General features: G+C 58.4%; 8 protein-coding genes across 8 annotated transcripts; 5 read left to right on the forward strand and 3 right to left on the reverse strand.

The window, feature by feature from the left end:
• Window positions 1–60: 60 nt before the first annotated feature.
• On the reverse strand, window positions 61–2,084 carry P170DRAFT_513322 (WD40 repeat domain-containing peptidylprolyl isomerase; the record flags this gene model as incomplete). The annotated part of the gene is made up of 3 exons (XM_024855097.1): window positions 61–1,496; window positions 1,560–1,937; window positions 2,006–2,084. 3 exons carry the CDS (start codon window positions 2,082–2,084, stop codon window positions 61–63), a joined length of 1,893 nt encoding a protein of 630 aa, XP_024700600.1.
• A 181-nt stretch (window positions 2,085–2,265) lies between these two features.
• Window positions 2,266–4,375, forward strand: P170DRAFT_440432 (chaperonin-containing T-complex subunit CCT2). The gene is made up of 4 exons (XM_024850079.1): window positions 2,266–2,345; window positions 2,401–2,558; window positions 2,619–3,993; window positions 4,055–4,375. Exons 1-4 carry the CDS (start codon window positions 2,343–2,345, stop codon window positions 4,112–4,114), a joined length of 1,596 nt encoding a protein of 531 aa, XP_024700601.1. The 5' UTR covers window positions 2,266–2,342; the 3' UTR covers window positions 4,115–4,375.
• On the reverse strand, window positions 4,304–6,371 carry P170DRAFT_278881 (uncharacterized protein). The gene is made up of 3 exons (XM_024843180.1): window positions 5,698–6,371; window positions 5,258–5,625; window positions 4,304–5,063 (listed from the first exon to the last, which is right to left on the reverse strand). Exons 1-3 carry the CDS (start codon window positions 6,171–6,173, stop codon window positions 4,570–4,572), a joined length of 1,338 nt encoding a protein of 445 aa, XP_024700602.1. The 5' UTR covers window positions 6,174–6,371; the 3' UTR covers window positions 4,304–4,569.
• A 334-nt stretch (window positions 6,372–6,705) lies between these two features.
• Window positions 6,706–8,507, forward strand: P170DRAFT_440435 (FAD/NAD(P)-binding domain-containing protein). Its single transcript, XM_024850080.1, has 6 exons — window positions 6,706–6,964; window positions 7,054–7,315; window positions 7,380–7,511; window positions 7,565–7,646; window positions 7,702–7,782; window positions 7,835–8,507. Exons 1-6 carry the CDS (start codon window positions 6,765–6,767, stop codon window positions 8,473–8,475), a joined length of 1,398 nt encoding a protein of 465 aa, XP_024700603.1. The 5' UTR covers window positions 6,706–6,764; the 3' UTR covers window positions 8,476–8,507.
• A 39-nt stretch (window positions 8,508–8,546) lies between these two features.
• Window positions 8,547–9,928, reverse strand: P170DRAFT_278843 (alpha/beta hydrolase fold protein). The gene is made up of 2 exons (XM_024843179.1): window positions 9,812–9,928; window positions 8,547–9,757 (listed from the first exon to the last, which is right to left on the reverse strand). Exon 2 carries the CDS (start codon window positions 9,738–9,740, stop codon window positions 8,619–8,621), a length of 1,122 nt encoding a protein of 373 aa, XP_024700604.1. The 5' UTR covers window positions 9,741–9,757; window positions 9,812–9,928; the 3' UTR covers window positions 8,547–8,618.
• Window positions 9,929–10,428: 500 nt separating this feature from the next.
• On the forward strand, window positions 10,429–12,506 carry P170DRAFT_440437 (MFS general substrate transporter). Its single transcript, XM_024850081.1, has 3 exons — window positions 10,429–11,578; window positions 11,650–11,823; window positions 11,900–12,506. Exons 1-3 carry the CDS (start codon window positions 10,574–10,576, stop codon window positions 12,434–12,436), a joined length of 1,716 nt encoding a protein of 571 aa, XP_024700605.1. The 5' UTR covers window positions 10,429–10,573; the 3' UTR covers window positions 12,437–12,506.
• A 660-nt stretch (window positions 12,507–13,166) lies between these two features.
• P170DRAFT_479820 (glycoside hydrolase family 76 protein) lies at window positions 13,167–14,697 on the forward strand (the record flags this gene model as incomplete). The annotated part of the gene is made up of 3 exons (XM_024853722.1): window positions 13,167–13,257; window positions 13,359–14,053; window positions 14,113–14,697. The coding sequence occupies 3 exons, from the start codon at window positions 13,167–13,169 to the stop codon at window positions 14,695–14,697; spliced, it is 1,371 nt and encodes a 456-aa protein (XP_024700606.1).
• A 794-nt stretch (window positions 14,698–15,491) lies between these two features.
• ireA (bifunctional endoribonuclease/protein kinase IRE1) lies at window positions 15,492–19,509 on the forward strand. The gene is made up of 2 exons (XM_024850082.1): window positions 15,492–18,954; window positions 19,024–19,509. Exons 1-2 carry the CDS (start codon window positions 15,971–15,973, stop codon window positions 19,478–19,480), a joined length of 3,441 nt encoding a protein of 1,146 aa, XP_024700607.1. The 5' UTR covers window positions 15,492–15,970; the 3' UTR covers window positions 19,481–19,509.
• Window positions 19,510–20,108: the final 599 nt, after the last annotated feature.

Consider the following 20,108-nt stretch of genomic DNA (forward strand, 5'->3'; position numbering starts at 1 on the left):
TCCATCATTATCGTTGGTAAGAAGTCTAGGCAGCAAGGGTCTCTAGGTCGAGTTAGGATGTCACGACACCGTGATGCTGACAATCTTAATGTCATGCTCCGGTTTTTCCTTGAACGTTTTCGTATTCTCGATCTTGTGCACGATGTCGAGACCCTGCACGGCGCGGCCAAACACCGTATGCTTGTTGTCCAGCCAACTCGTCTTCTCCGTCGTGATGAAGAACTGACTGCCGTTGGTATTGGGGCCCGCGTTGGCCATGGATAGCGTGTAGGGCTTGTCATGCTTCAGACTGGAAAACTCGTCCTCGAACTCGCCGCCCCAGATGGACTCGCCACCCGTGCCGTCGCCCATAGGGTCGCCGCCCTGGATCATGAACTTCCGGATCACGCGGTGGAAGATGGTGTTGTTGTAGTAGCCGTTGCGCGCGTGGGTCACGAAGTTCTCGACGGCCTTAGGTGCGGCCGACGGGAACAGTCGCAGGTGGATGTCGCCCATCGTGGTATGCAGAATGGCCGACGTCCCCAGCTCCTTGGCCTTCTGGGTGGCTGTTTCGCGGCCGCTGGCGGCCTGCGTGGGCCGTTCGTTCTGCACGTCCCGCGAGGACTTGGAGACCTCCACCTCGTTGGTGAAGAGGTAGAACCGTAGCTTGGCGAAGCCCGTGCTGACGAGAATCGGGTCGCGCTCCTCGGCCTCCTGGAGGAGAGGGTTCGAACTGGCGGCCATGGAGACGGTCATCACGCCCTTCCGCTGCGGTTGTCCCTGGTACATGGCGAGGTTGAGCGCCCGGAAGGGTTCGTCCTTGGCGTAGACGCGCACCACGCGGTTGGTGTAGGTGTTGATGCACTTGACACCGTACAGCGAGCCGTAGAGAATGAAGTGTCCGGACTCGTCGAAGATGACGTTGACTCGGGGCTGGGTGACGGGGTTCTCGAGTTCACGCTCCACCGCCAGCCGACGGCCGAACTCCAGCTCGTCCAGCTGGTAGATGGCGGTACCGGCCTGCTGCATGTCGGTGATGGTGGATAGCGACTCGTCGTATTTGCGATGCAGTTTGCCGCTGGCGAAGTCGAACACTCGAACCTGGCGGTCGGGGAAAGACATCGCGGCGAACTGCTCGCCGGAGGGGGAGATGGTCAAGGAGGTCGGAGTCGATTTGGACTTTTTAAATTCGAACAGGTTGGTGGATGACTTCAGCTCAAACACATTGTCGGGCTTCTCGAAGGAGCCATCTCCGGCTCGCCAGTATTCTATCATTCCCGATTCGTCGGCGGAAACCACGCAATCGTAGGCATCGTTGAAGGCAATGGCCGCCACGGGGCTTCGGTGGATGGACTTGACGGTATGCAGGGGACTGACGTTCTCCCCACGCCCGTCAAAGATCTGAATCGTACTGCTCCCTTCGTCCGTCACCGCCAGCAGCGGTAGTGATGCGCCTCGGCGATGGACCCAGCAGACGCAGCGCGGGACGAATTCGAGAGTGATCATAGCGAGTAGGTCTGTGACAGCGCGTCGTCCGTTAGTCCCACCCTGTTCTGCCTAATCAGGCTCCACAGACGTACCAAAAGTGATGACGTCGAAAATCTTCACCGTTTTATCGGCCCCTGTCGTCGCAAAACTCCTGCCATCGGCGCTGACGCTGTCGCTCCTCACCTCGCCGTTGTGGGCGCGGAACTCCTTGACAAACTCGACGCCGACCGCCATTTTCTTCCAGAATTTGACAAAGCCGTCAATGGACGAGGTGATCAGGAAGTCCGTGTGCGGCGACATGGTCACGAACGACAATTGGTCCTTGTGCATGAGCGATTTGGAGTATCGCGGCGAGGCGGGCAGGGCGTTCACGTAGACCTTCTCGAAAGGGAGCTTCCGTCGCTTCTTTTTGGGCGCATCGGCAGAGGGAAGGGCCGGGCCAAAATCATCATCGGAGGATGAGTCGTTTCCTAGAGGCAGGCAGGCAGGTCAGCATGAGGGACCAGGTTCTTTGCGCAGCGAAGCGGCGGAAACGCACCGTCGTCCTGGGCGCCATCGACGGCGGAGTGCGGTCTCTTGGACGAGACGGGTTGCGAGCGATCGTCCTCGGCTGCCATGGTAGAATATAGAGTGCGGTGCCGGGTCGAGAGGGAGATCGAAGGAGATGGAAGAGAAGGCGAGCAGCGGCCGTCGGCGTCGAGGCGCAGGCGGTCTGCGGGAGCTCGGGCCACATCGCGAACTTTTCTGGACGTCCCGCCATCACGAATGCTTCACTTCTGCTCTCCTCTTCTCCCCTGAGCTGCTTCATCCCCCCAACCCCCATCCCCCAACCGACGGAAGCCATCCTTTGCAGTTCCTCCAATCAGTCTCTCATCATGGTGCGTGCCTCGATGTCTCTGGCCTCTTGCTCTCGTTTCCGCTGACATTTTGCAGGCGTCCTTCGCCAACCCCACACAGATCTTTGCGGACGATGTCATCGAGGAGAAAGGAGAGAACGCTCGTCTCTCTGCCTTCGTCGGTGCCATCGCCGTTGGTGACCTGGTGAAGAGTACTCTGGGCCCCAAGGGAATGGACAAGATCCTTCAGTCGGCGTACGTGAACCGGTCGAGATAGCATGCGGGGCACACATACTGACGGTGCCATCAATCTAGGTCGACCGGAGATATCCTCGTGACCAACGATGGTGCCACGATCCTCAAAGCGATTGCGCTCGACAACGCCGCAGCCAAGGTGCTGGTGAACATCTCGAAAGTCCAGGACGATGAAGTCGGTGACGGCACGACGTCCGTCACCGTGTTGGCGGCCGAGCTGCTGCGTGAGGCCGAGAAGTTGGTGAACCGCAAGATCCATCCCCAGACCATCATCGAGGGTTACCGTATAGCTAGCCGGGCCGCTCTGGAGGCTCTGGAGAAGGCCGCCGTCGACCGCAGCGCCGACATGGAGTCGTTCCGTAAAGACCTCCACTCCATCGCCCGAACCACCCTGAGCTCCAAGGTCCTGGCCCAGGACCGCGACCACTTCGCCACTCTCGCCTGTGATGCCGTCCTCCGTCTCCGAGGCTCCACGGACCTCAGCCACATCCAGATCATCAAGAAGGCCGGAGGCAAACTCAGCGACTCCTACCTCGACGAAGGCTTTATCCTGGACAAGAAGATCGGTGTGAACCAGCCCAAGCGTCTCGAAAACGCCAAGATCATGGTTGCCAACACCGCCATGGACACGGATAAGGTGAAGATCTTTGGTGCGCGGGTAAAGGTCGAGTCGACGGGCAAGCTGGCGGAGCTGGAGAAGGCCGAGCGTGAGAAGATGAAGGCCAAGGTCGAGCGGATCAAGTCCCACGGTATCAACTGCTTCGTGAACCGCCAGTTGATCTACAACTGGCCCGAGCAGCTGTTCACGGAGGCCGGCATCATGTCCATCGAACACGCCGACTTCGACGGCGTCGAGCGACTTGCCCTGGTGACCGGTGGTGAGATCGCCTCGACCTTCGACCACCCCGACCAGGTGAAGCTGGGCCAGTGCGATGTCATCGAGGAGGTCATCGTCGGTGAAGACACCCTGATCAAGTTCTCGGGTGTGGCTGCGGGCCAGGCCTGCACCATCGTCCTGCGTGGTGCCACGGAGCAGCTGCTCGACGAGGCCGAGCGCTCCCTCCACGACGCCCTGGCCGTGCTCTCTCAGACCGTCAAGGACCCTCGCGTGACGCTGGGCGGTGGCTGTGCGGAGATGGTCATGTCCAAGGCCGTGGAGCAGGCGGCGCAGAACACCACGGGCAAGAAGCAGCTGGCTGTCGACTCGTTTTCGCTCGCCCTGAAGCAGTTGCCCACCATCCTGGCAGACAACGCCGGTCTGGACTCCGGCGACCTGGTGACGCGACTCCGACAGGCGATCAACAACGGCATGACCAGCTCTGGACTGGACCTGCTGTCGCCAGGAGGCGGCATTGCCGACATGCGTGAGTTGGGCGTCGTCGAGAGTTACAAGCTGAAGAAGGCGGTGGTTTCCTCGGCATCGGAAGCGGCGGAGGTAAGAAACTCCCCTCGGTATCCCAGTATTGCAGACTTTGGCTAACAGGTATCAAACGCAGCTTCTTCTGAGAGTCGACAACATCATCCGGGCTGCTCCTCGCCGACGTGAGCGGATGTAAAGAAGCTAGGAACGACCATGTGAATGATATACACCTCCTCCCCCCCCCTTTTTTTTGTTTTTTAGATCGGGCCGTAATGGACGGAGCCGTCGGTTCTTTATGATTATTTCCCCCTATAGTCTGGATCCTAGCACCCGAACGATTTCTTGCCTGCGCTGGAGGGAAGCGAAGGGCGAGCTCTCTGTTCGGAGCGTAATCACCGTGCGATAGACCCATTGATGAGACAAAAGCATGCTATGAACTGTTCATTCCGTTGGTCGGATTTTCCTAGGCACGAGTGCATAACTGTAAGGGTTCCAAGTCTATCCGACGCCATTCTCGTATTTCCCAAGCCTCCAGTCCCAAGTCCCAATCCAATTACCAGGTTTCAGTCTAGAGGAATTCGCCCCAAAGCATGCGTACCAATGGAGAGGCCCAAGCCGTCGTGTGTATCTATCTACCCTTGCTCCCTTCTATCACCAGATCCATGCCACCAAATGTCGCCAGTCGCGAGACGCCTCTTTCGAGGGCGGGGGTAGATGGCCCTCCCATGAGGACATGGACTCGCCAGCCACCAGGTTTCTCGGCCTCATGCCTCGACCGTGCAGGTTACGAAACATGTAGACGCCGCTGCCATCCATGCCGGAGCTCTCCTCGACGAACTGGCAGTCGCGCAGGTTGCGGAACAGCGCCGTCATCAGCGGCGTGGTCTGGTCGGCGCGGTAGTGTTTGCCCATGACGCGCTTGACGGCGTCGGTGGCCTCATAGGCGTGGTAGAAGGGCACAGTGGAGACGAGGTGATGCAGGACGTGCGTGCCCACGATGCCGTGGAAGAGATGCTTGTCAACGTCGAAGCCGCCCAGCGTGAAGCTGCGATCAATCGTGGCCGCCGCTCCGCGGGCGAACGACCACTGCGAATGGGCGAAATGGGGCAGCGTGCCGTCGGTATGTTGCAGGTAGGTGATGGTCACTGGGGAAGAGGCCCGTGAGAATCGGTGCACCAGAGAGAGGGAGAGAGAGAGGGAGAGAGAGAGAGAGAGGGAGAGAGAGAGAGGGAGAGAGAGAGAGGGAGAGAGAGAGAGAGAGAGAGAGAGAGAGAGAGAGAGAGAGAGAGAGAGAGAGAGAGAGAGAGAGAGAGAGAGAGAGAGAGCCAAAGATGCTTACCGATCCACTGGTTCAGCCAGAGATAAGGGATCCCGTAAAAGACGCAGACCGTCCACAGGTCAAAGAGCCGGACGGCATAGAACAGCACGACCGACATCATTAACACCCCGATGTCACTCAGAAAGATGGAATGCAGCTGTGACTCTGTGTACAAGGCGCTGTCGGCCCCAAACCAGTAATGGCTGTGCTGAGGGAAGCCGGAGGCTCCTTTCTGGCCGCTCAAGTTGTCCAGCATGTATAGAGGCCAGCCGAAGAGCTGGAACAGCAGACAGTGCCAGAGGGTCACCAGCGGCACGTCTTCGGTTAATTCAGCCGCACCGATGCTGTGGGGGTCGACGTCGCTGCCCATGGCGGTTCGTGTCCAATATCTGAGCAATCCCAGCGGTTAGCAGAAGCTCTTCAACGGGCTGTCCTCCAGGACGCAAGCAAAAGCGACTGACTCTCGACTGTGCGGCACGTAGACCGTGTCTCGCTGCAGGTTGCCCGTGGCCTTGTGGTGACGAGAGTGCGAGATCTTCCAGCTGTAGTAGGGCACCAGCAGAGAGGAGTGCAATAGGAAACCGACGGCATTATTGAGAGTCTTGGAACGAGAGAAGGCCCCATGGCCACATTCATGAGCCAGGATCCAGATCCCAGTCATGACCATGCCCGCGGCCACCGTATACAGACCGTAGACGACGCCTCGCAGATAGAGGGAGGGCAGAAGGGGCGTACAGACGTAGACTCCCCAGGCCAAGGACCCGAGCAGGACATAGTCTCGCACCACGTAGCCCATACTGCGGGCAATCGACGGCCGAAAGCAATGGGCGGGGATGGCATCGTGGATCTGCTTCATGGTGAAGGTTGGGACTTCGAATACGTTGCCATAGAGGTCCACATGGCCTCGCCCCGGGTCCTGCGTCATCGGGATTGCCATGGAGGAGGTTGGAATACCACACTTTGACCATCGCTCCAGGCGAGCACACGCCCTTCTTAAAGCTGGATTGTGTCGAGTCAGTAGAAGCGGATATAATTAGTATCGAAGTCGGACCCGGCAGTGAATGAATCACGCCAGGAACGTGTATGCGTGACACGATTCCACTCGTCCAGCAGCCCATCCGGACGGTATGCTATCGCAGTCACTCCATGGCCAGATGTGACGCCGAGCAATGAGTATAGAGGGATCAAGCCCAACCGGGCCGAAGCTGACGTCCGGACAGTCTGGTCAGCACGATCCTTCGCTGCCGTCAGCTTGCCACGAGGGCCTGATAACCAGCCCTTGGCTGATCGGACGCGGAGTCAGACATCACTGGCGGTGGTTGCTCGTGTCAGATTCACGTCTCTCGGATGCTAATGGCGGTCTTCATCGACGTCGTCATGCCTTGGTCCATCCAGGCTAAAGGCCGTTGATCGCGGACAATAAAAGCCTCACCTTCGACGCGAACTCTCACCCACCCTCCGACCATCTCCAATCTGCGCCCCCCTCCATCTTCCATCCTTGCTATTCGCACGAGATCACAGGGACACCATGAGCCGGATCCTGCCCGTTCTGCTAGTTGCCTGCGGGCTCTTCTCCTGCGTGCGGACCGAAACCCTCCCCGTCTGCATTGTGGGCGCTGGACCGGCTGGACTGAGCGCGGCGGCGGAGTTGGAGAGCCAGGGCTATCGCACGCTGACCCTGGAAAAGCAGAACGCCGTCGGAGGTAAATGTCAGGCCGTCTACCAAAAGTAAGTGCTCACGGTGGCAATGGAGGAGGAGGAGGAGGAGGAGGAGGAGGAGTCATGGTCATGCATCCCGCTCACATCTCCCCCGACAGCGGATCGTTCAGCCCTCTGGGTGCCTTGATCTTCACGCCCCCGACCTATCGAGAGTCTATCCGGCTGATGCTGGACACCGGCATGAGTTCGGTTCCCTTTATCTCGGGGGAGAAGTGGCAGTATAACGTCAGCAGCGGACTGGTCTGGGCCAAACCGGCGCCGCCTCCCCAGCTCTCGCAGCTTCTGATGACCGAGGTTTCTCGCTACATCGACTGGTGGAACAAGAACTTCCTGCTGTACAACGTGGCGTCGGGCTATCGGGTCAGCTTCCTCCTCCTTCCCTTGCGATCTGCAGGAACACGACTGACGAACAGGCGGCGAGTAGCATGGCATCCCTGCCGAACTGACCATCACGGCGGCCGAGTGGCTGGCCCAGCATGGCTATCAGACCCTCCAGGCGGTCTTTGTTCAATCGATGGTTGCCTATGGCTATGGAGACTATCGTCAAGTCCCCATCGTATGGCCCCGTTCCTGTTGTTGATCCTTTGGACGCCGGTTGACCCCCGTTAGCTCTACGTGCTTCAGTATCTCACCCCCGACATACTCTTGACACTCCTCAAGGTACAACAAGGTGTAAAGATCGACATTGCAGGTAAGACCGAGTGCACTCAGCCAATGTTATGGCGACGCTGGCTAATGTCCTCGAGATTTTCACCAGGTCCTGGAGAAATTCGCCGCCAAACGCATATCGGGACCCATCCATCTCAACACAAGGATCTTGAAGATTGGTCAGTATCTCTCAGAACCATGGTACTGGCGCTGACGCTGAATATATCATAGATCGAACCGGAGAATATCCCGTCCTTACCTACCGGTCCAACGGTCAGGAAAGCCGCACGCAGACCTGCGCCGCCGTCATCCTTGCCTTCCCTCCCACCCTGAGCGCACTACAAGCGGCCAATTTGGATATCTCCGAGGATGAGCGCGAAGTGTTCGACCCCGTGGGGATCAGTAGCTTCTACTCGGGCGCCGTCAGAATGTCGACGCCGCATGCCATGACGTTCGGCGCGGCCAGCGCTCATCCGGGACTTCCCCCGGATGCCACAGGAGACCCCGTCGTCTGCACGAAGCTGCACGGGGATCTCGAGATTGCCATCACCTCGTCATGGGGCCCCTATCGTGGCAGCCTCACCAAAGACGAGGCGTATGCGCGCCTGAAGACGACGCTCTCCCAATTCAACAGAGACCCCCGAGATCCTTCGTCCGCGGCCGTGCCGATCACGGATGTAGACGTGCTGGCCTTCCAGGAGAACGAGTACTTCCCTCACTACGACCCCAAGCAGCTGCGAGAGGGATACTACGGGCTCTTCGAAAGACTGCAGGGACAGCGCAAGACGTACTACGCGTCGGGATTCAATACATTTGAGCTGGTGGAGTATGCGATTCGCGCGGGACAGGATATCGCCCGGACCTATTTCTGATGGTAGAAATCGATTAAATTAGAACTGGAATTGGATTAAATTCTACGCACATCGCTGCATCATCTCGTATGGTCTACCTCCCGATTCTCCCATCGCCTTCCATAAGAAAGAAAACACCCCTGAAGGAGTCCTTCGACCGGGGTTTACCGCAGCACACTCTTTTTCAACCACGCATGCGCCTCGCCGTAGATCTCCTCGCACATCTGCTGTCGCTTGGCTCTCTTGGCCGGGTTGCGTCCGCGGCTGTGCGTAAAACCGTGCGACTGGCCCGTGGCCAAAGTCCACTTATAGGTGCCCTTCTCGAACGGTGCCTCCTGGTCCTCCTTGTCCTCCAAACCGGCTAGGCGATGAATCATGACTTGCGACTCCAGGCGCAGCATATCCCACTGGGCGCCAATCATGTAAATCCAAGGCGGCAGATCCTCCTGCCGGGCGTATTCCGGACTCAGCAGGGGATCGCGGCGGTTCTGTCCCACGCGCACGTAGCCCCAATCGAGCCACCAGGACGCCTCCTCGAGATTGTCCTTCGGTCCGCTCGTATACGGCCTGGACGCCAGCTTCTCGTTGGGGGGGTGGCCGAAGTCGACGATGGGGTAGTAGACCACGGCGGCCTGCACCAGCTCCTTCAGAGGCGGCAGTTGGGCCACCGACAGCGCCAGGTTGCCGCCGGCGCTGAATCCGCCAATGGCGACGCGTGCCCGGTCGATAGGCAGGGACTCGTCGTCCAGGATGGCTTCCACCTGCGCCGCCACGTCGTAGGTGGCCGTGGGGAACGGATGGAGAGGCACCTTGCGATAATCCAGACTGATGACCAGCATGCCGGTGCGAGACGCCCAGGAAGAACAAAACTCGTCGTCAACGGACGCATCGCAGAGGGCGAAGCCGCCGCCGTGGACGTTAAAGTAGACGGGGAGCAGCTTCTCGCCGGCACGATAATCGCGCGGATAGAAGATGCGGGTCTCCAGCATGGCGCGACATGCGTAGCGCTTGACCAGCGTTGGCTGGGACCCTGGCGAGGGCGGGAAGACCAGGCGCAGGATGAAAAAGTAAGTGTTGGCGAGGAGCTTCAGCAGCCAGAGTCGCAAGAAACAGTTGAGCCGGTGCAGAAATGGCATGCCGACCTTGGGCAGCGGCTCGGGATAGTCGGCCGTGCCAGTCGCCATGATGGTTGCGGAGGAGGAAGTTGCCGAAGGAGAAAAAAATGGAAGAGAAGGATGAAGAAGAAGGTGTTGACGGATGAGATTGAGTCGAGCGATGGGCACCATGGATTCAGTTGAGGACGCTACCACTGTTAGTAGATGGCCCGGAGGAGGTACTTTTCTACCAGAAAACTCACCGACGCCCACAGAACGTGAGGCAAATGACGGGCTCTGCCTTCTCCAGCCTTAGAGTCTTCCTTCTTCTCTCTCTCTCTCTTGGCTAATTAGCGGCGCAAGGACTCGTCCGATGGCAAAGACGCCGAGATTTGCACCAATTCGCGGCCACGGAGGCTGACGCCTTTGTTGAGCGCAGGCACTGAACCGTTGAGCGCGGGATTCAATTCCTTCGAACGGGTCCGATCGTCACCTCGTAATTCACCTTGGCTCGTCAGCGCTTGTCTGCTGCCCTTCTCTCGCGGAATTGCTCTCCTGTCACCCACTGGATTCCTGCCTGACTGTGTTCTGCCATGGATCTATAATTCCCGCGCCTTGTTCTTGGGTGAATGAATGGCTCGTGCTCTCTCCTGACGATGACGATTGCTGATGCTGTTGCATTCGACAGCGACGCCATGCAGGGGACTGCAGACCAAGGAGGTCAGCTTCATATGTCACACTACTGGGCTGGAGAAAACCCGGGAAATCATGCAATTTTCTGACCACCATCAAGGGGAGTAACACCGGCGAGCCATGCAGAGCCCGGTAAGCACTTGCAGAATGAATTGGCACCAAATCATTCGACACTGGGAACAGTGAATGCGGCTGAAGTACGTGGTCTGCAGTCTCTCTCTCTCGCTCTCTCTCGGACATAATTAGTACATGCCTACTTCACCTGGGCGGGAATCGGATTCACCCAGTTTCCTTCTCCATCAGATTCAGCAATAGAGATTATCGCGCCCAGCATGGGATCACGGATCCCCCAGAGCGCCGGAAGGACAATCTCCGGGCTGACCTCCGGTGAATTCACCGAGTCCTCGCTGGAGAAGAAAGTCGGCGGCGATGTCGAGCTCGATGCCGAACCCCCCCGGCCCAAATCGCTCAAGTTCAAGCTCACCGTGCTTTTTCTGGCCATCGTCACATTGATCGCCTCCATGGACGCCGTCATCGTAGGCTCCTGTCTAGTAGCCATTGCGGAAGACCTGCACAGCAGCAGCGTGGAGTCCTTCTGGGTGGGCACCTCGTTCCTGCTCGCCCAAACCGTTACCATCCCTCCTTACGGCACCACCAGCGAGATCTTCGGTCGCAAAGGGCCGATTCTCATCGCCACGACCATATTCACCTTCGGCAGCATTCTTTGCGCAACCGCTCGGAATGTCGGCTGGCTGATCGGAGCCCGCGTGGTCCAGGGCATCGGGGCCGGCGGCATGATCCAGCTGGTCCAGGTCATTCTCTCGGACATCTCCACCATGAGTGAACGCGGCTTATATATGGCTATCGCAACGTTGGCATGGTCGCTGGGGACCAACATGGGCATTCCCATAGGCGGCGCCATCGGCTCGCGGACTACGTGGCGGTGGATCTTCTATATCAACATCCCTACGTGTGTGCTGTGTATCGCCGGATTGATATACTCGTTGCAACTGCAGCAGGATGCTTCATCGTTCATGAAAAAGTTAGGCATGCTGGATTGGACCGGGCTGGGAGTGTATACCTGTGCGTCCACGCTGTTCCTGGTCGGTCTGACTTCCGGCGGTGCCTTGCATCCCTGGGATTCGGCAGCCGTGTTGGTGCCCTTGATACTGGGCTCTGTTCTCTTCGTGGTCTTCATGGTCACCCAATGGCGGGTGGCAGCTAACCCTATGATGCCCCTGAGGATCTTCAACGACCGATCGGCCATCGTTGGCTTTGCCACGAGTTTTCTGCACGGATTGGTGTTTTGGTGCGTGACGTACTACATGATTATCTTTGTATGTATCCTAATGGGAGTGTTTCCGTTCTGACTACCTGCTTACTGCTCTTTTCCTTTTTGTCTTCTCAGTTCCTCGGAGCATTGCAGCATGGCGTCCTGCACGCCTCCCTCGAGACCATGACCTGCATCGCATACTCAGCACCCGCGGGGCTCGTGGCCAGTATGCTGGTTAAACGAACGCAACGATTCAAGTACATCATTGTAGTGGGCTGGGCACTGTTGGCAGCGGGAATGGGTAGTAATGTAAGTTTCTTTTCCCGTCAGACGAAGCTGGCGGAACTGTTGCACTCTGGCGTCGACGGCGTTGACGGAGGACCAGATTACCATGCATCCCGACAGTAGCAAGGCCATGCTCTACGGTCCTCGCGTCCTCGTCTCGATCGGCGGCGGGCTCCTGTTTCCAACTCCGTTGTTTGCCGTCCAAGCGCGGCAAAATGGCGACGACGTCGGAATCGCGACCAGCGTGCAAGTATTTATGCGCAGTCTTGGGACTGCGTTCGGGGTCGGACTGGGCGGAGTCATCTTCCAGAACCAGTGGACGAAGGAGGTAGACCATGCAATCCTGTCGGGAAAGATCCCCTCGCAGCTGAGGCTGGGAAGCCACGTTGCTGAGATCGCATATCAGACGATCCGGGAGTTCCCAGCACCGGTCCAGCAGGAGTATCGATGGGTGTATGCGCGTAGCTTGACCACGATGTGGTATGTGATGATGGGCTTGTCGCTGGTGGGATTTGTGGTCAGCCTGATCGCCAGGAACGACGAGATTAAGGGCGGCTTATCGGGGGCGCAGAACTTTCAGGACGACTCGAAGCCGGCGGATGTGGAGGCAAGAAGGGGGCCAGAGACCTGCGACTGATCTGGACGTTAGATGAAAATTTGGGGAAGGCTCCATGAGAATAGACCGTGTAGACTGACCGAGTTGCTTGGGCCAAAATGTATTCATTGATCCACCGTACCTGAAGTTATTCCCAGGGTAGATCGAACCGGGGAAATCTCTCCGATTGGCGCCAACAGTTGCCAGGATCGCCCGGTGGAGACAAAAGACCGGAGACGAGCGATCGGCTGCAACGCTAAAAAGTGCTTAATTGTCCGGACCCGCGAAGGGAGCGGGGTGGGGGGCTGGCCTGGGTCCCAGGGATGAATGGGATGAATGGGATGGATGGGATGGATGGGATGGAAGAAAGGCAGTGAAGCGTCATGGAGAGGAGGATCATCCCTTCCTCAGGCAAGGGCCGTTCCTCAGGCACCTCTTCCATCTTCACCCACGTCAACTTCCCTTCCTCTGGAGAAAGAATCCCCTCGTTCCCTGCCTTTGTACCACCTGGCCACCCCATCCGTTGGGCTCCAGCCTTTCCTGCGGGAAATGACCGCCCTGTCCATCACTTGAATCCATTTCCGGCCTCTCATTCCCAGGACCTCCACTTCCGTTTTCTGCGAACCGCCGTGACTAAACCGCCCGACTTCGACGCCCGCGGCGACAACCATCTTGTTGAGTCGTTGGCCCTGTTCCCCTGCGAAGAAGCCCGCTATCCGACCGGACCTTCCCCCTCGCTTTCCCATATCTCTACGCTGCGATCCTAACCACCATGCGCTATCTACCATGGGCGCCGTTGTTGACCGTCTTGCTGGCTGGCCAGGCGGCGGTCTCCCAGATCCAGTTGGATGTCGGCGACCCTAGTAAGCGACCTGCTACCTGCTTCCATGGCTGCAGCCGGACCTCCCCTCGAGGCTTTCTAGATTCTCGGACCGGTGCTGACGAGACTCCCTCCTGCTGATAGAATCGATCAAGAATGCGGCGGCGACATCGGCATACAACATGATGAATAACTACCACGGCAACGAGTCCGGCCAGATCCCCGGCAAACTGCCCGATACCTGGTGGGAAGGGGGTGCGATGTTCATGACGTTGATTCAATACTGGTTCTGGACGGGCGACACCTCCTACAACGAGGTCACCACCCAGGGCATGCTCTGGCAGAAAGGCAACAACGATTACTTCCCAGCCAACGACAGCAATTTCCTCGGAAACGACGACCAGGTCTTTTGGGGCTTGGCCGCCATCACCGCGGCCGAGTTGAATTTCCCCGAAGAAGACGGACAGCCGTCGTGGCTGTCGCTCGCCCAGGGCGTCTTCAACACGCAAGTGCCGCGCTGGGACACCAGCGCCTGCCAGGGTGGCCTGCGATGGCAGATCTTCCCCTATCAGGCGGGATATACAACCAAGAACGCCATTTCCAACGGCGGACTGTTCCAGCTGGCCGCCCGACTGGGTCGCTATACCAACAACGAGACCTACACCGAGTGGGCAGAGAAGATCTGGGACTGGAGTGCCACCACCCCCTTGCTCAAGATGGACGAATGGACCATCGCGGACACGACGACCATGGAGACCCAATGCACCGACCACGGCGATCTCCAGTGGACGTACAACTATGGGACCTATTTAAGCGGGGCCGCATATATGTACAACCTGGTAAGTCTTGTGTGGAGGCCGCCGGAGGACGTGCGGAGGGCCGGACTGACGAGAGCTAGACGAACGGCGGAGTAAAATGGAAGAAGGCCATCGATGGCTACCTCGGCACCACGCTGGACAAGTTCTTCCCCAAGGAGTTCGGGGGCAACGTGATGTCGGAAATCTCCTGCGAGCCGAACATGATGTGCGACCGCAACCAGGACTGTTTCAAGGGGTTCCTTTCCTCGTGGCTGACCTTCATGACCACCATCGTGCCTCATACGGCCAACCAGATCATCCCGAAGATCCAGGCTTCGGCCCAGGCGGCGGCCAAGCAGTGCTCCGGGGGCAGCACGAAGACCCAGTGCGGACGCCGTTGGCACCAGGACAGCTGGGACGGATCCAAGGGGCTCGAGCAGGACATGAGCGCGCTGAGCGTCTTTGCGTCGAGCATGATCACGCACAAACCGCAGGGCCACTCCCCGTTGACGGCGGACACTGGGGGCACCAGCAAAAGCGACCCGACAGCGGGCTCTGGACCTCAGAAGCAACCGAACACTCCCCGACCGATCACGACAGGCGACCGTGCCGGCGCATCCATTCTGACGGTGGTTGTCGCCGGGGGCTGGCTTGCCGCCGTAGCATGGATGGTGTATGGCGGGTGACGGGTCATGCCAGTTGTGGAGCACCGACGACTGAACCATCCTTGGAATAATAATGACCAGTTGCCGCTGGATCCCTTTGCAGGTTCTTGTCTTTTCTCTTTTCCCTTTTTCTCCCCCTCTGGTTCTGTGGAGGGGTCTCACGAAGAACTGTAAGCTATATTGCTCTGGTAGTTTGGATATCAATTGGGTCACGGCGTTGGGGAGTTTTTTTTTTTTTTTTTTTTTTTTTTTTTCTGTTCTTTTCTTCCCTCTTTTATTGTGAGTCGAATAATAATGTGCAGCGCAGGTGGTACAGGCCGTGAGCATACTCCGTAGGCATTGGATGGATGTCAGGGTGGATGCATTTCCGGAGGACTCCATTGTGCGACGATCCGCCCGCTACTGCCCGTCGGGGAGCGCGGGAGATCCGCCGTATCGCCATTACGCCGGAGTGGTTGGATTGTTCGCATTTTGCCTGCCATTCCCGTGACAGTCGAGGAAAAAATAATAATAAACAAATAACATCTCGACCATCTGATATTTACCTTTCCTAGGTACCACCGACCTGTCGTAATTGAATACGGTACGGATACCAGACGGAGTGCGGCAGCGAAGACTGGCGCTAGTCCCGATGGGGACGTCTTTCCCTTCCATGACTGCCCGTAATACCGGGCACTCAGCATGATTACTCCGGAGTAGAGATTCTTCTTTTGCCTTCCACGGCGGATCCACCGTCTTGCCACGCCCGAATTAATGGATTAATTACAATCCCTGCCGCTGACTGCCTTCTCCCTGGTTTTCGGCCCCTGGAAAGGCACGCCATCACGCACAATCTTCCATTTCTTTCTCTTCTCTCTCTCTCTCTCTCTCCCCCCCACCTCTCCCTCTGCATTCTCTCGTCAACGGTCCGTTCGGCTGTAGTTTTCCTCACCTTACCGGTCTTGCTATATTCTATTATTGCCCAACCATCTGTCGACCAAACATTGGCCGAACGGGTGACGGATTCTTAGCCTCGTCGGTCTGGTTCTGGTTCGGCTCCGCTCTGTGCCGGAACCACCAGCCGTCAGCCTTTTCCACCCACTCTCTCTCTCTCTCCCTCTCTCTCCTCCCACACAAACTCCCAATTCCGTTTGCTCTTCCCGTCCTCTCTCCCCCCCCCCAACCTCCGCCACACAAGGGGAAAAATAATAACGACAAGCCAATCTTCTTCTCATGGGACGCGGCTTGTCACCTCCCATTGTTTTCGATCAAACTCTCGCCCTCGTTTGCCTGGCCCGCGTTGTAGTCCTCCAGGATGCGGTGGCGGCTGCCTGGCGCCCGTACGACCCTCCCCGCCAGCGTCGCACTTCTTCTGCTCCCCGTTCTCGTCGCTCCGCAGCAGCTGCATGAACGCCATGACCGTCCGTCCGCCGTGTCCGTCCCCCTCGATCCGACCGGTCATCTCCCCGAAAGTCACCCCCCTCCGACGTTGAACGTGAAGTCCAACGATGCGAGCGCCCTAGCAACTCTGGCTCTGGCGGGCTCCGGCCGCGCCGTCCGAGCCCCTCCTGCCCAGGTCAGCAGTCCTTCTGCCGGCCTGGCTCCGCAGCTCCATGCGCGGTCCTTGCAGGACTGGGAGGTTGAGGATTTTGTTCTGCTGGCGACCGTCGACGGTTCCATTCACGCCCGAGACCGCAAATCCGGTACTGCCCGTTGGGCCCTCGAGGTCCCCAGTAGCCCCATGGTCGAGAGCATCTATCATCGCCAAAACCGGTCCAGCTTCGACCGCTCCCAGCCCCAGGATGATTTCATATGGATCGTCGAGCCCAGCCAAGGAGGGAGCATATTTATCTACAGCCCCGGCCCCGACGCCGGCTTGCAGAAGCTCGGCCTGTCCGTCAAGGAGCTGGTGGACGAGACCCCTTATTCGGGAACCGAGCCTGCTGTCACCTACACGGCGCGGAAAGAAACCACCCTCTACACCATCGACGCCCGCACCGGTACCATATTGCGAGTCTTCAGCTCCCGCGGCCCGATGCCCGCAGGCCCGGAGTGTCGCAAGGTGGACGGCCTTGACGCCGACCCCGAAGAATGCGAATCTCCCTCCGGCACCTTGGTCCTGGGCCGCATCGAATACGCGGTGGCCATTCAAAATACCGAAACCGGGGATCCCATCTGCACTCTGAAGTACTCGGAGTGGTCGGCCAACAATCGTGACATGGACCTCCAGAGTCAATATTTTCGGACGATGGACCAGAGCCATGTCTACAGTATGCATGACGGGGTGGTGCTCGGTTTCGACCATTCTCGAATGGAGCGGCCCCGATACACGCAGCGTTTCTCCTCGCCGGTGGTGCGCGTGTTCGATGTCGCCCGCCCGATCAACGTCGACTCCCCCGAGACCGCCACGCCGCTGGTGCTCCTGTCCCAGCCCCTGCAGCCTCCGGACCCCGACTACGGCTCTCTGGATGACCGAGACACCCGCGTCTTCATCGACTGCACGGATGCGGGGGGCTGGTATGCCATGTCCGAAGAGACTTATCCCCTGGTGACTGGACGGGCCAAGATGGCGCAGTGCTATGAAAAGGATTATTTTCGCCGTGGCCAACCCCTGACGAGCCTGTCCTCGAATCAGCAACGCGATGCCTTGACCGGGGTTCATTCGCTCAATGGCCCCCGCATCGTTCGACCTCATATCCCCAGTATCTCGGGCTCGTCGGGGGAGCGCTCCAACGACACGCCGCGCGACCTGATCCGCAATCCGTCCGAGCTGGCCCTGCCCCCGGCCTTGCGTCACAGTGCCATTATCCGCAAGAGCTGGGACAACGTTGTGGACATCTTTGTGACCATGTTGCTCTTGTTTTTCGGCGCCTTCATCTACCTCAATTCTCACCACATCCAGGAGCTGGCGAAGCAGAAATTGGATCTCAAGAACATCATCTCTTCATACGGACAGCCATCCATATCCACCCCGTCTACCCCCATTATTAGCAGCAGTCCGTTCAAAAGCGACAGGAGTCCTGCTCGACCGGTGCCTAACGTAACCGTCGATGTCAACGTGCCGGAGGAGCAACAAAGCGGCGGCGATACCACGCCCAAGCCGAGCAAAGATCGCAACCTCCTGGCGGCTGACACCACCCCTCGCGTCCGGATCAGGGAGCCCTCGCGAGGTCCCGACGGCGATGAGGATGTAGATGATCTAACACTGGACGACGCCGACAAACCCAAGAAAAGACGCCAACGGGGTCGTCGCGCTGGCCGAAACCATCGACGAGGGAAGAAACCGAGTGCCGACGGGGACGCAAGGGAATCGGCCGATCGGGCCGGGGATGAAACGAATAACAACCTTCACCCTCCTCGGTCGGAGGCGGACACTCCGTTGACTCGCACCGTTTCCAATGAAGTCGTCGAGATGGACGGCGTTCTCCAGATCGGTCGGCTGAAGGTCTTCACCGACGTTGTGCTGGGCCACGGGAGTCATGGCACCGTGGTGTATCGCGGGTCGTTTGACGGACGCGATGTTGCGGTCAAGCGGATGTTGGTTGAGTTCTACGATATCGCGTCTCACGAGGTCGGCCTACTCCAAGAAAGCGACGACCACAACAACGTCATTCGTTACTTCTGTCGGGAGCAGGCGACCGGGTTTCTCTACATCGCCCTGGAGCTATGTCCCGCGTCCCTGCAGGATGTCGTCGAGCGGCCGTCCGACTATCCGCAGCTGGTGCAGGGTGGATTGGATATGCCGGACGTCTTGCGCCAGATCGTATACGGCGTCCGCTACCTTCACTCCCTCAAGATCGTCCACCGAGACCTGAAGCCGCAGAACATCCTTGTGGCGATGCCTCGCGGGCGCACGGGATCTCGTCTCCTGCGACTGTTGATTTCGGATTTCGGTCTATGTAAGAAGCTCGAGGACAACCAGAGCTCATTCCGGGCCACCACGGCTCATGCCGCGGGGACGTCTGGCTGGCGAGCTCCCGAACTCCTGGTGGACGATGACAAGGCCCCATCCGCCCACAGTGTCGACTCTCAGCACACCGAATCCTCGGAGCCGGCGGTGGTGGATCCGCAAACCAACCGACGAGCCACTCGGGCCATCGACATCTTCTCCTTGGGCTGTGTGTTCTACTACGTGCTGACCAGGGGCAGTCATCCGTTTGACAAGAACGGGAAATTCATGCGGGAAGCGAACATCGTCAAGGGTAACTTCAATCTCGATGAGCTGCAGCGCCTGGGTGATTACGCCTTTGAGGCCCACGACCTGATCCAATCCATGCTGGCCCTGGATCCTCGCAGACGGCAAGTCGCTCCACTCTCCCCCTCCAGCCCCCTCTCCGCCGCCGACTGAATCCAGCTAACCCGTCGCAGGCCGGATGCCAGTGCCGTCTTGACCCATCCGTTTTTCTGGCCTCCCTCGGAGCGGCTCAGCTTCCTCTGCGACGTATCCGATCACTTCGAGTTCGAGCCGCGGGATCCGCCCTCCGATGCGCTTCTCTGCCTGGAATCGGTGGCGGCACAAGTGATGGGACCGGACGTGGACTTTCTGCGCCTGCTGCCCAAGGAATTCAAGGATAACCTGGGCAAGCAACGCAAGTACACCGGGTCGAAGATGCTGGACCTGTTGCGAGCTCTGCGGAACAAGCGCAACCACTACAACGACATGCCCGACCACCTCAAGGCCTTCATCGGCGGCCTTCCGGAAGGGTACTTGAACTTCTGGACGGTGCGGTTCCCCAGTCTGTTGATGAGTTGTCACGCCGTCGTTGTGGATTTGCGACTGACGCGAAGCGACCGGTTCAAGCGGTACTTTACCGTGCCCGAATGATTGGGCGGGGGTTGATATTTTGGGGGTGGGGGGCTGGGACATTTTTTTTTTTTTGCATCTGGGACATGTTTTGACAGAAACGCTATCTATTGCCTTCGAGCGACTTGTGCTGTGTTGTAAATGTAGATCTGGGCGTAGTTTCCCGGCCAGCCGGAAGTACGGTTGATCTCCGACTCGACAGGTTAAACGGCGGCCGACAGGGGAAAGGGTGGGTCCGCCGTCAAACGTCCGGCGGTGAAAACGCGTGCTTCCGCGTCGCTGCCGACCAATAATGGGTTTTTCTCTCGCTCTCGCTCTTTCCCTTCACCACCAAAGTTGACAGGTCTTCACGACGACTGTCACCCTCCGGGGTCTCGATTCATTTGATTCACTGCAACCACCCATCTCTTGTGTTACTCCCCTCATTCACTCCGGGATCCCCAGCCCCTTCTCCCTCATCTCTTCCTCTTCTCACCTCTTCCTCTTCTCCTCACCTTCTTCCTCATCTCCTTATCTTCTACTGCGTCCCCCCGATCTTTCCTCCCTTTTCTTCTCCATTGATCCATTGATCCATTGATTCATTGATCCATTGATCCTCGACCCGGATTGGTCTGATTCCCCCACCATATGAGCACTCTCGCTTGATTTT

The sequence above is a fragment of the Aspergillus steynii genome (assembly GCF_002849105.1).
Source record: "Aspergillus steynii IBT 23096 chromosome Unknown P170scaffold_8, whole genome shotgun sequence".
In the NCBI taxonomy this organism is placed as follows: domain Eukaryota; kingdom Fungi; phylum Ascomycota; class Eurotiomycetes; order Eurotiales; family Aspergillaceae; genus Aspergillus; species Aspergillus steynii.

Bases quoted from the DNA above. Each gene is read 5' to 3' on its own strand.
- P170DRAFT_440432 (XM_024850079.1), top strand. The intron at 2,559-2,618 runs GTACGTGAACCG...CCATCAATCTAG, and splicing joins GACAAGATCCTTCAGTCGGC to GTCGACCGGAGATATCCTCG. The intron at 3,994-4,054 runs GTAAGAAACTCC...TATCAAACGCAG, and splicing joins CGGCATCGGAAGCGGCGGAG to CTTCTTCTGAGAGTCGACAA.
- P170DRAFT_278881 (XM_024843180.1), bottom strand. From the start codon at position 6,173: ATGGCAATCCCGATGACGCAGGACCCGGGGCGAGGCCATGTGGACCTC. The intron at 5,626-5,697 runs GTCAGTCGCTTT...GGGATTGCTCAG, and splicing joins TACGTGCCGCACAGTCGAGA to ATATTGGACACGAACCGCCA. The intron at 5,064-5,257 runs GTAAGCATCTTT...CCTCTTCCCCAG, and splicing joins CTGGCTGAACCAGTGGATCG to TGACCATCACCTACCTGCAA.
- P170DRAFT_440435 (XM_024850080.1), top strand. From the start codon at position 6,765: ATGAGCCGGATCCTGCCCGTTCTGCTAGTTGCCTGCGGGCTCTTCTCC. The intron at 7,316-7,379 runs GTCAGCTTCCTC...GGCGGCGAGTAG, and splicing joins ACGTGGCGTCGGGCTATCGG to CATGGCATCCCTGCCGAACT. The intron at 7,512-7,564 runs GTATGGCCCCGT...GACCCCCGTTAG, and splicing joins ACTATCGTCAAGTCCCCATC to CTCTACGTGCTTCAGTATCT.
- P170DRAFT_278843 (XM_024843179.1), bottom strand. From the start codon at position 9,740: ATGGTGCCCATCGCTCGACTCAATCTCATCCGTCAACACCTTCTTCTT.
- P170DRAFT_440437 (XM_024850081.1), top strand. From the start codon at position 10,574: ATGGGATCACGGATCCCCCAGAGCGCCGGAAGGACAATCTCCGGGCTG. The intron at 11,579-11,649 runs GTATGTATCCTA...TTGTCTTCTCAG, and splicing joins CGTACTACATGATTATCTTT to TTCCTCGGAGCATTGCAGCA. The intron at 11,824-11,899 runs GTAAGTTTCTTT...ACGGAGGACCAG, and splicing joins CAGCGGGAATGGGTAGTAAT to ATTACCATGCATCCCGACAG.
- ireA (XM_024850082.1), top strand. From the start codon at position 15,971: ATGCGGTGGCGGCTGCCTGGCGCCCGTACGACCCTCCCCGCCAGCGTC. The intron at 18,955-19,023 runs GCAAGTCGCTCC...AACCCGTCGCAG, and splicing joins GCCCTGGATCCTCGCAGACG to GCCGGATGCCAGTGCCGTCT.